At 37.0% G+C, this 12,394-nt stretch overlaps 2 protein-coding genes across 2 annotated transcripts; one reads left to right on the top strand and one right to left on the bottom strand.

Moving 5' to 3' along the window:
• Window positions 1-113: 113 nt before the first annotated feature.
• On the bottom strand, window positions 114-2,202 carry LOC108689604. Its single transcript, XM_018196465.1, has 3 exons — window positions 1,927-2,202; window positions 1,254-1,355; window positions 114-824 (listed from the first exon to the last, which is right to left on the bottom strand). The coding sequence occupies exons 1-3, from the start codon at window positions 2,068-2,070 to the stop codon at window positions 480-482; spliced, it is 591 nt and encodes a 196-aa protein (XP_018051954.1). The 5' UTR covers window positions 2,071-2,202; the 3' UTR covers window positions 114-479.
• Window positions 2,203-4,176: 1,974 nt separating this feature from the next.
• Window positions 4,177-9,013, top strand: LOC108688584. Its single transcript, XM_018194897.1, has 3 exons — window positions 4,177-4,283; window positions 5,333-7,649; window positions 7,903-9,013. Exons 1-3 carry the CDS (start codon window positions 4,203-4,205, stop codon window positions 8,622-8,624), a joined length of 3,120 nt encoding a protein of 1,039 aa, XP_018050386.1. The 5' UTR covers window positions 4,177-4,202; the 3' UTR covers window positions 8,625-9,013.
• Window positions 9,014-12,394: the final 3,381 nt, after the last annotated feature.

The raw sequence follows: 12,394 nt of genomic DNA on the forward strand, positions 1-12,394 counted from the left end.
ACACGTATCGTAACAACATTCGATTTTTAGCGACAAAGAGAACGTACATATAAAATGTACGACATATAAAAAAATTGATAACAATTATTCACAAGATTTCTCTCGCGATTTAAATATATAAGTTTATCGCGAGGAAGATATCGATATTCGATGCAACAATTAAACTTTATATGTGCAATGTAACAATTAAAATCTATACGACTTATACATGTTGGTTGTTTGTGAAATTGCTTATCGTGTTTTCTTACATCTTACATAATTACGCATCTACAGGAATGTAGGACTTTATCGATCAAAATCACAAGAAATTAATTTACACGCATCGGGATTAATTTACGTGACATGTCTGTAAAATATTCTCTTATACGAATTTTCACTCAAAATGGAAGATTTAATTTAATTGGTGATCAACCTCGAGCGAATTTATCATTTAGCTGGTTAATTCATTAGCCGGTTAATTCGTTTTATTTTTATTGCAATTACTTCTTTAGTATCTTTTTCATTTGTTTCGTTTGATGCTGCATACTATATTGAGCGTTCTCGGCCTTCGTGATCAAGGAGTCGAGCTTATTCAAATGAGATCCCATTTTCTGGTTGAGATCGATCTGCTTCTGGACGCTGCTGTTCGCGGGCTGGTTCGCGGTGTCCGTGATGGTCACATCTGATGTCTCCACCGTTATCATCTCGTCGACCGTGGCTTCTAGTTTCTCTTGGTTTTCCTGCTTTCCCGCCTCAGGGTTTGGCTCCTCGGGCTTGTGGCGCGGCGTTCCGCCGCGAGAATTTACCTTCACTTTGAGCAACGTTCCCAGACTGCCGCAAACTGTCTGCGGAATTCTTTATTAAAGGCCTTTTTCTTTCTCTCCCCCCCTTCTTCCCCCTCCTCCCTCTCTCTCTCTCTCTCTCTCTCTCTCTCTCTCTCTCTCTCTCTCTCTCTTTCTTTCTCTTATTTGCGATGAAAAATGGAAAACATGCAATATCTATTTGAAGACATATAACATGTGGATTTATTTGTAATTCGTCAGCGTGAAGTTTACGAATCTCATGACGAACAATTCATTTAGACACGGGGCGGCGGTGGAGAACCGGCGGTGCAGGAGGAAAGCGTTATCAATTTGCGAGTAAGGACATAAAGTGATCCGTCGTATCGGTCGTAAAAATTCCGCGCTATCGTTATGACAAAATAATAATTAATTCGAGCAACATGCGAAATAAGTGCGCGCAGGCTCGCTCGGCAATTAATTATCCCAAGTCACCTTGAATCTGTTGAGCTTCTTCTGCGTGGTGCTCAGAATGTTGTTCAGCTCGTCCAGTCCGCCGCCGATGCGTCCCGCCGCATCGTCCACGTAATCCAAGTCCTAGAGATAAGAGAGCATCGTCGTGAGAAAATTCGTATCGCGGACACGCGTGAACGTCCGTCCGTCCGTCCGTCCGTCCGTTGGCGTTAATGAACCCCGCGATCGACTTCTCAACGTCAGCGATTTTATTCTCGACGCGACGATCTGACTCGTAACTCGTTGCACGTGGACGCGCAACCCGATTCTGCTGCGTAATGTCTATCGCGATTGCGATATCGCCATAAGTGCATTAGCCGCTCATTAACATATGAAAGAGAGAGAGAAAGCGGATGAATGAAAAAAAAGGGAATAAAAAAATTGTAAAAGCTACAAGTATAGATAACTGCAAATTATGTCGCACGGCTCTCTCTCTCTCTCCTCCCTCCTCTTGATTGCGTTCTTTTATATTACGACGATGAAAAAAAAAATAATACTCTTTGATTCACGATTGATGAACGTATTAGAAATAGCTCGTTCGTCAATGGGCGTGTCCAATTAAATAAAATTCGGGCTGTTATTTTAGGCATATTTTCAAACAGATTCTGCCTGATTTGAAATTCTTAGCGCAAGCGAGACGCAACAGCGCAGTTACCTGTAATGCAGCATCGTCGTCGTCGACGTTGCAACGAGGATTCTCGCTCTGCGCCGCCTGCGACTGCCTCCACTCCTCCTCGCTAGGCTTCGGCAAGCCTAGCAATTCTGCCCTCTCGCAGGCATGCTGATAGTCCTCGGACATGACGCTAGGTTTCAACTATATAACTAATGTAACGATGGGCCGCTACCCGAAAAACGTCGGGCGTCGTGACGAGCGATCGTTCGCGAGTACTCTCGGACGCGAAATTCCGTGGAAATCGTCGCGCCCTTGGCGCGAGGCATGCATCACTCAAAGAATCCATATTGGCATAGAAACTGCGCAAGCTCGACCGAAGGCGGATAGAATTATGGATAAAGCTTCGCGAAGTCGCGACACCCTCCTTGGAAACAGTTGGACTTCGATTCCGATCAAATAATAATTTTTCTCCTATACCAATTTTCTTCTCAATAAGCAAGAAACATTTTAGAACATTTCAGCAATGTTGCTACAATATTGTTTCATGAAATATTCCAAAATATTTCTTTACTGGATCGGTTTTGACTTTTTGACATTATTATCATACGCACTGAGACTTATTACGCGGTAGTATATTCGATACATACACTTCTCAAGGAATACATAAAAATTAATAAAAAATCAAAATGATTTTATATTTGCCTGTTCTTGATTTGATTTGTTATTATATTTTGTAATTGTATTTGTTTGCACTGTACTTACGCGCGTATGTTTTATAAATATGTTCGAGCGCGTGATAATGTATTTAATTCTTACTCTCTTTTTTTTTCTTGTCAATTTCAGGGTTGAGTAGTAACTAGTTAAAACGTTAAAAAAAGAAATTAAAAAGTTAATAACTTTTAACGTAAGTGTATTAATTTTTAACTTAATTTAGTTACTTTTAAATTTTAATTTATTAACTTTTTTAAATTAAAAATTTTTCTATCTCTCTTAAGGTTAATATTTTTTTCTATAAAATCTTAAACATTAGAGAATTAATTCAGAAAAAGTTTAATGATTTTCTGATGAGAGACTCTATAATAAGAGCCACATCATACGGTAGTCAGTTTTTATTGACCGCTAGGTTTTGTCAATTCCCGCTTATATTTGAATTACTAATTTTAGGTATCATAAATGTTATATGTCAGCAAATGTTATACGTCACATAAATATGAAATGAGCCTTAAATGAAGAATTGTTGTAGAATAGTGCTGCATATCGATCCATTTTCTAAATTTTTACGTTTTATTTTTTGTAACAAATATATAATCGATGTAATCGACTTGTATAAACAGTCATCTCAGAAGTTAAAGAAAGTTAAAGGTTAAAGAAAGAGAAATAATGCAAACGTATTGTATATCCTTCTCTCTCGCAAGATTTTGACAAAAATATCTTATGGTGTAACTCTTATTATGTATGTATAAATAACTTATATGTGAATATAAAATTTAATTTACCTCATAATATTTGTAAGGATTATTTAAAGTAATCTCTTTTTAAGAAAAATTAGGATATTCTGATTTCAAAAATAATTTTTTTCAAAATTAACTTTTTTTTAAACTTAAATTAATTTAATCTTAACTTAACTTTTATTAATTCTTTGTTCTTACAACTTTTAACTTAATTTTATTAATTTTATAAGCCATTAACTTTAATTTAATTTAAAAAAACATTAATTTACTCTATTACTTTGATGCTTTTATGTTATTATTATTTTTCTATTGTATTCATATTGTATTATTAGGCAGACTCATAACAGCAAATCTTGCTGGCAATCATTTTTTACTTGCAATAAATTAAATTGAATTAAAATATTAATCTTCAAGAGGCTGAGCTACAGATTGATTAAGACAGATTGATCCGGTCTTGAAAAGTGGAACACAGTAGCTTATAGATAAGAGCTTTCAATCCAAATTTTTAAGAGAACTTTTAACGATAAGTGGTATTAGGTCGTAAGTTGTATTTGTGGATATAATGTTTAAGAAAGCGATTTTCGAGCGATCAAATACTTATTGTAGATAAAAAGAACGTAAAATGCGAGGCATTAGATCGCGAGAAGTGAAACTCGAGTTCCCAGGGCGGTCTCCATATCGTCATGTTCATGATTAATTTCAATTTTGTCGCGTGCACCTGGACCACACAGCATAGTATCGCACAAACCGTCCTCACCCACGTGCACGTCATAAAGACATACACGCGCACCTTATATAAGCTACGCGATAGCTTGATCGGTTTGCATTGTTGTCGGAGCGAAGTCTGCGTCGTTTCGCGAGTGAGTTATGGCACCGGCAATGTCATCGCGGATTGCGATACGGGAGATCGGGTTTACTTTGATCCTATTGCTTGTGTTATCCGCGCAGGTGAGACAGGACTATCCCGATCTTGTCGTGAAAGAAAGTTGGGAAGAGAGAAAAAAAGAGAGGTGAAGAAGAGATGACAATAATATAAATTTTAATAAAATCTTTTAATTTATTTTTTAATTTTAATTAGAATTTATTTTTAATCTTTTTATTTATTTATCACCTCATTCATTTTTAAATTAATTTCAACATACATTAAAATAAATTGAAATTTATTTAAAAAACATAAATTAAAATTTAAGTAAAATGTGTATTTTAGTACATTTTAATATTTATAATATTTATGTTAAAATATACATATATTTTTAGTATTTCTATAAATAAAAAAAGATCGTAATTTTTTAAACTGATTAGAAACAAATAACGAGGGAGCTTTTCAGGAGCTTTGGAATATTAATTAATATGTGCATTTTAATATTTAAAGCAAATTTATTTTTAGTGTTATAAACGTGCGTTTGTGACTTTTTCATAGTAAAATCATATATATTACCCGACGAGAGAGATTGTATTCTTCCCATTCTTGAAAGATTTATTGAGTTATCGTTCGTCAAATTAGAAACATCAACTCAACCAAGCTAGGGATAATAGACTCTGACGAATAAGTATTACATTCTAATATCGTCGGCGTATTATTGAACAAGTTAACAATGAGAACGACGTTCAATAAAGGTTATTAAATTTTTTACGACCTTCGCAATAAAAAGAAAATAATAGAAATGAAAAATCATGCCACGGAATTTAAAGTATTAACCGATAAAGTTATTAATCGATGTTTTTACATAATCAATCGAAGTGAACATTCACCGTATTATCAACTTGGATTTTTAGTTTTGTCAAACTTTCTTTTGCAAATTGAATTGACATTTTCATATCGTGATGTCATAATGACGTTTTAAAAATAAGGCAAAATAAATACTATTTTAGAGAATATAGATTAATTAAATTACAGATTAATTAAATGTTTATCTATTTACAAATAAAAACATGTTAAAGAGAGAAGTTGATTTCTCTCAGCTGTTTCAGGGAGTTTTATTTCTTAATTTCTCTAGGCGGACTATGAATTCCACAGACATGACGAGATATCAGTGAATTCGAACGACAACATAATCTTGACAAGCCGCGACTTTCTCGAGCAGAAGAATTTCATGGCGCCAAAAGATAGTTACACATTGCAAGAAACCACGGAGTACTTGCTGTATTTCAGTGCACTCTTGCGAGCGCGAATAATCGACACTTTCGGCAGCCTCCTGTACGATTATTATGATGACTTCAGTGTTACGGAAGTGAATGCGTTGTACAAGATATATTGGAAGATCCTCAAACGACGATACAACGTCAACCTAATCCTCAGTGTTCTGAGGAATCCGGATACGAGGCCGTCCAGGATCTGTGCCGAGATCTACAGACACGCCAGGGAACCCTATCTGAGGAGTAGCGTCAGCATCTGCCGCAGAATCAGAAAGCAGCACGATCTTCCGCATCCCGATGATTACAACACAGCCGCGTTGAATATTACATACCACGTGTATCATTCATCCAATATATTGCAGCAATATCCCAGAGGTTTCTCTCTGGCGACATTACTGAGACTCCTGCAGCGAGAAGTGTTGGTAATCACGCCCAATCTACTCTCTGGACTTTTATATAATGTGAGATACGATAACTACGACGACGATGTTCGCCTCGCTGAGAGGGAACTTATACGACACTTTCGTGAAATCTCGGAGACCACCGTCGAAATTTCAGTGTCGACGATGGAGCTGAGAAAGTTCCATACTATGAATTCTTTCCTTAAGTACTACGTTGGTATATACGCCAAAAAATTTTCGGACAACGATCTAAAAAAATACGCGCTCTTGATTGCGAGAAGAATTACCGACGACGTTGGCATGATCGACGAGAATATCTTGCTTGGTAACGTTTACGAGAACCAGGCGATTCATGTTGAATATCTCTTCGATCTCGTGCTGCCTGATGATTTAATTGAGAAAGACATCATCGTGACTAAGAAATATCTAGTGATAAAATTAAACAAATTTAACGTGGTGGAAAAGTATCTCAAAATGCAGAAGTATCAGCAGGCTATTCCCGCTCAGCTGATGATGAAGATCACCGGACAGCTGATAGACATCGACTTTGCCAAAAATATCGCGATGTCTCTGCGGATGCACGCAAAATTCTGGCACAAGAGTCGCATGATCGAAAACCTCGACGAACTCTTGGAATTGTTCTTGGATGCCTATGAGAATTTGCGACAATTGCCGCGCTATATCCACATAATGAAGAAAATCGATGAAATCAAGGAGAATTTGCAGGATATAAAGGATGTCCCCATTGAGATTCTCTGTAATGTTCCGCGAGCTTGTCTGCGAATAGGTCTAAAACTGATTTTACATTGTAAATTGATAAATTCTCTAATCAAAAATTTTCTGGAGATGAGCGACGAGTGCGACATTCAGATACTGGATTTAAGATGCTCAATAGAAATCCCGTTTAAAATAGCAAAGAAACGTTTTAGCACAACATTGCTAACAGGCGAAACTACGATTCAACGCAGTACAATCTTTCGTAAATTCAAAACGACTACAGTGCCTGTTGAATTTATCCATACTACAAAGGCTCCAAAAAAATCCAAAGATCAATCTACGAAAATTTCGACTACGACCGAACCCATGGCGCCAACCTCAACTATGGCTATAACCACTACGACAGCTGCGACAACTACACCATTATCTACAATTACGACGTTACCCACGACTACGATTTTCCCTGTTACAGAATTACTTACGACTACGTTGCCAACAACATCTACAACTATGACAATGTTGCCAACAACTACAACCTTGCCTACAACTACCACAACATTACCTACAATTATCACAGAAGTGCCTACGACTATCACAACATTGCCCACAACAATCAGTACAACATTGCCTAAAACTGTGCCCACAACGATCAGTACAACATTGCCTACAACAATTCCCACAACGACGACCGCGACGATAACCACGATATCACCTATAATGGAGATACCGATGGTGGATACCAATGTGATAACAAAACTGAATCGTTCGAAGATCATAACAGAAATTTTCACACCACGCGTTGACTTCAGAAAGACTTTGAGAATACCAACTGCAACACCTGCCCCCGCTTGTGAAGCAGCTGAATGCATTACTGAACAAAGTACAACTAGCAAATATGTCGAAACGATGCCTACTCTGCTCTCGACGACGCAATCTTCAACAACAACGCCGACGATGCAGATTTCCACTCTTGAATCTACTGAGCCACCGTATCATCAAGACTTAATCACGGACTCTACAGTTTCAACAACTGAATTGATTGAAACGCCGACGATGAAAGGTAAAATAACATTACATTACATTTTACACAATTCTTCTTACAATATAAAAGAGAAAATTACAATTTCTATTGTATTAATAATACAGTTTTGGTTGAAAAAAAACTCATTGTCTTATACATATTTATTCTTTTAACAGATACATTATAAATAAATAAACTTTAGTGTATTTTAAACACACATAGCTGTACATAAATTTCTGTACATAAATAAATTTCCAAGATTAACATGACATATGTATGAAATACAACACAGGCTGCGCGCAGATCTGCTTAGAAAAATGCGAATTCAACGTCGAAACATCGGGGAGGTCCTGTGAAACAAGCTGCGACTTCGTGACGGAAGGTTGCAACGAGGATAATCCTCCAGAGACGAGCTCTCAGGAATGTGACAAGAGTTGCAAGTGCGATACCAAAGAGAAGAACGGCGAGTGCAAGACCTTGTGTTCTTCGGAGAGCTCATCCTGTGAGAATGGCGACTGCATGACAGTGCCGCCGTTAAATATAAAACTTGAACGTCCGCGAATACGCAACATGTGCGAGATCCCGAATCTCCGTCGTCAGTTGAGACGATTGGCGAAGATGCGGGTGATCAGCGCGATGTCACACGTTGATGTTTCTAGATCGAGGACGCCGCATCATCGAAACCAAATTCCGACCAAGAAGCGGTACAAAATGGTAGACATCGAAATACCTTATTCCAAAAGCAAGAAAGTAATGGAATACGTGCAGCAAAAATCTCTTCATGGCAGGTTGAGCGGGAACGACAAAGAACAAAGGCGTCGCAAGGAACGGGAGCAAATCTATAGGTTGAACAAGCAGCTGTCAAAAAAACTCAACGGGAAACTGGACCGTAAAACGATGCATACGAGAGGGATATATCCATTTCGCCATAGTCATATTAAAAGGATATCCGAGAAAGATATCCATAAAGATAATCGACGCGAAAAAGGCCGAGATCAGAGTTTATTGATTTAAAATTACGTCGTTTTAGCAAATAATGTTATTATAGCTGTTATGTAATTATATGGCCGTCACTTTATGCTCCGTTTAGCGTACTTTCCGTCCATTTAATCGGGTCAGAGGCGAAAAATATCGTGGAACGTAACGGGAGAAGCTAATTATATTGAAGAACGTTTATCGAATTCAGCTAAACGATTACTTCGGAGATTTAATTTAGTAGCCTATATTTAATCGGATCATCGCGAGACTCACATGAATTATAAATTATTTCTTCGACTCACATGAATTATAAATTATTTCTTGCTTTCTCAAAGGCCGTCGTTGACGTCGCAACAATTTTAATCAATTAGAGTTACGTTAAGAAGATCTCTTATCAGCATTTCCAGCAACGAATTTATATTACAAGCAGCTAAAGTATTTTTAAACGTTTAAATTGTTAGACATTTTTTTCGTTACAAATTTTATAAATTCTGAAAATAATCGTATTTTGATATTGTATGATTATGATAATTTTCTTCAGTCTATTTATATAGTTTGTTTATTAGACTAAGAAAAATCGATAAAATAAGTTTACAAGAATCGGAAATAGAATTTATGATATTCCTTAAAGATACAATTATTTGAGTGATACTCTGAGATTCTTCTTGTTCCTGCTAGAGAAGATTTGGCTTCCATTTTTTAGCAAGCATTCGAACAAACAGCAACGCTCATTCTGTAGCGAGCAAGTAGCGAGGTCCGGCGTGAATAAACGCCATAAACGGATAAGCGGAGCAAACGATAGAACACAATGAGAAGTAAATTTGACATGGCCGGTGCCCGGCGCGTAATCTGTCTTATTAAACGGTCCCGCTCGCATAGTGAGCGATTACATTTGAATTTACGCTCGAAATAAGCGCCGTGTCACGCTATCGATCCAATTAATTCTTCATCCCCAGGATATACCATTACGACCACGACGAATCCGCTTCATTTCGGTCATCACGTGAGAGTGACCTTTTACTTTTTTTTCTCTGCGATCGCAATCGCGGAATTGGCAAATTCACGAACTTCTCAAACGCGACTTCGCGCGGATGTTCGACAGGAAGAAATTCCGATGTTTTTATCTGTCATAGAGGCGAACCCGCAAATCGCTTTTAGCAAACATATGTAAATATATAAACATATTTCACACACGCGGGCTCGCCCGCGTTTGTGAATTTGAAAGCGTTATTAATCATCGATATTAATTATCAAAGAGCAGGCAATATGTACGGGCATGATTTCTAGAAGAAAGAAAGCGTGATGGAATAATCATGCCGCGATATATCATTTCCTCAGATAAACAAATCCTTTCCTATAAAAATAAGTTCATGCGAGATTCCTCGCGTCAAGTTATTTTTAAAAAATAAGCCACTCTGAGCCGTACTCCTTGTCAAAAATCAAATGTTCCCTCTATCAAACAAATCATTAGTACGACCTACGTTCCTATAAATTGTTTCACTATATTTTTTCTGAGGGTGGAAGCACAGAGTCTTACATAATGCATAATATTATACATACATAAAAAATTGTACCAATCAAAGTCCTTCATTTTCTTTCTTTCCTTGAAATAAAAGACTTTGAGTGATTTTTTTAAGTGCTATGCATTATGCATTATGTAGAAATTCATGCTCTGGTCTTAAGGCGATTGCTTCCTATGCAAAGGTTTCCTTTGTCATCCTTCATCGACTTCGCGATCAAAAGTGCCGACTTGATTACAGACGCGCTCGAAATTCTAAGAATCTTGGAAAATATTGGACACGAATGCGTAAATGAGTCCAGGCAAATTGCCGATATAATTGATACATGTGATTATAAACTTAAATAACGCCCTGTATAGACAGAGTATGACTATTTGTGAAGTATATTACAAAGGCGTGCGCATACATGTAATACAAACACAGTCGTATCAAATTGCTATTTACCGGTTAAATAACGCGGAAATCAAATGGAAGTCGTAGCCATGGTGAAATTTTTTATAATTTTTTTAGAATAAACTATTTAGGAAATTTCTCATTTTAAATACTAAATTAGAACACTTTTTAAAAATGTCTGTATATAATAGTTTCATCTTTCTCTTAGAAATTTTTATATATGTGTTCTGAAATATTTTAAGATTTCTAACATTTCTCTTTCTCTATAATCTCTGATGAAATCTGAGAAAGGTTAAAATATTTTTTCAGAAATTGTAGAATGAAAAATCTAAAAGAATATACAAGTAGAATTCACAAGATATGAGAAATTCTAAGAAAACATGTAGATTTTTTCTGTAATTCTAAAAAATGTTTCAATTTGTAGAAAAATTATGAGAATTTTCACTTGGGAGGTGAAGAAAGAGGAGCATCTCACAATATTTTCTCTTTTTCTTTTTTTAATATGAGTTTCTTCTGCAAGCATCAAATCTATTCATCGCAAATACATCGCGAGTTTGCTCAATAAAAGATCGCATGCGTGTTTCACATATTTTAATGCAGATTTTTCCGCCGGAGAATTTTTCACTATTTACATGACATTTCGCGACACGTTATTGACATTTGCGTGGTTAAATGTAACTATAACCAGTTTAAACTGGTCGCTTCTTAAAAACATATAGGGACTGTCCCGCATTTAACGGTACACTCTCTTTTTTTTATTATCAATTTATGTAGCACTCACGTGCTCGTCTACAAGCCGCCTTTCGTAAAATGCCAATGCGTGCGACATATGTTTGTGGCGCTCGTTAAACTATCGCAGCTGATAAGTCGGCCGTCTGTATCGGCTGGCTCATGTGATCGGCAATTTGTATGGACGTACAAATTTGCGATTTGCACAGAGATACGTCATCGCGAAATTCTAAAAAGGTAAACGGATGACGACTCTTGTCACGAGGGGAAGCAAATTGCGATCACGCGCCACAGCGTTAAGGCTATGGCACATAAAAAACGTAAGCAGTAAGCAAATGAACATTTCGTTACTACTTACTTTCTAAAAATTTAATTTAGAGTGAATTATCGCTCTGAAGAGTCATCATCTCTCATGGGTTTTCTACGATAAGTCATCATCTTTAAGTCCTAAGCTTTAAGTCTTAAATCATAAGAAATCGTAAGAAATTGATCAATCATATTCGATTATTCTCCCCACATCGATTGTGATTGACACTTAAAACTGAAATCTTAAGATTGAAAGCTTAGGATAATAGCTTGTCATAGAAAGCCCATCACTTAAAGAATGAACATTGAGGCACTCTCTTTATCAAGACAGGTTCAATTTTCACTCTTTAGAATAAAATTCCACTCAAAGAATTTAGAGAATACGTTATTGCCTTTATACTGATTGCGATCGATTCGCTTACGGCTTACACGCATCTTACTGCCTTACGTTTTTCTATACATATAACTTTTCTGTACATATAACCACGCGACGAAACACGAGAGGATCTCTGCGTGAGAGAATGCGATTATGGAATCTCAATTCAGGCAGAAAATATTTCGTTAACGACTCATCGACACCGAGACGACTTGCATGTGACCTTTCTTGTCACTTCGCTTGGGTGAATCGCGACAATCCGTTGCGATCAAGTTTTTGTCAAAGGGCAGAGCCCCCCCGTCGTCGCCATCGTTAAAGATCGAGGGAGTAGAAGAGTGGAGGAAAGAAAGAGTTCAGCATGTTGGAGGTTTCCACTGATGCCGTTGCTAGGCATCCCATATACGGGTGAGATAGAGACAGAGAGATAGAGACAGAGAGAGAGAGAGAGAGAGAGAGAGAGAGAGAGAGAGAGAGAGAGAGAG

The sequence above is a fragment of the Atta colombica genome, unplaced genomic scaffold, assembly GCF_001594045.1.
Source record: "Atta colombica isolate Treedump-2 unplaced genomic scaffold, Acol1.0 scaffold105, whole genome shotgun sequence".
Classification (NCBI taxonomy): domain Eukaryota; kingdom Metazoa; phylum Arthropoda; class Insecta; order Hymenoptera; family Formicidae; genus Atta; species Atta colombica.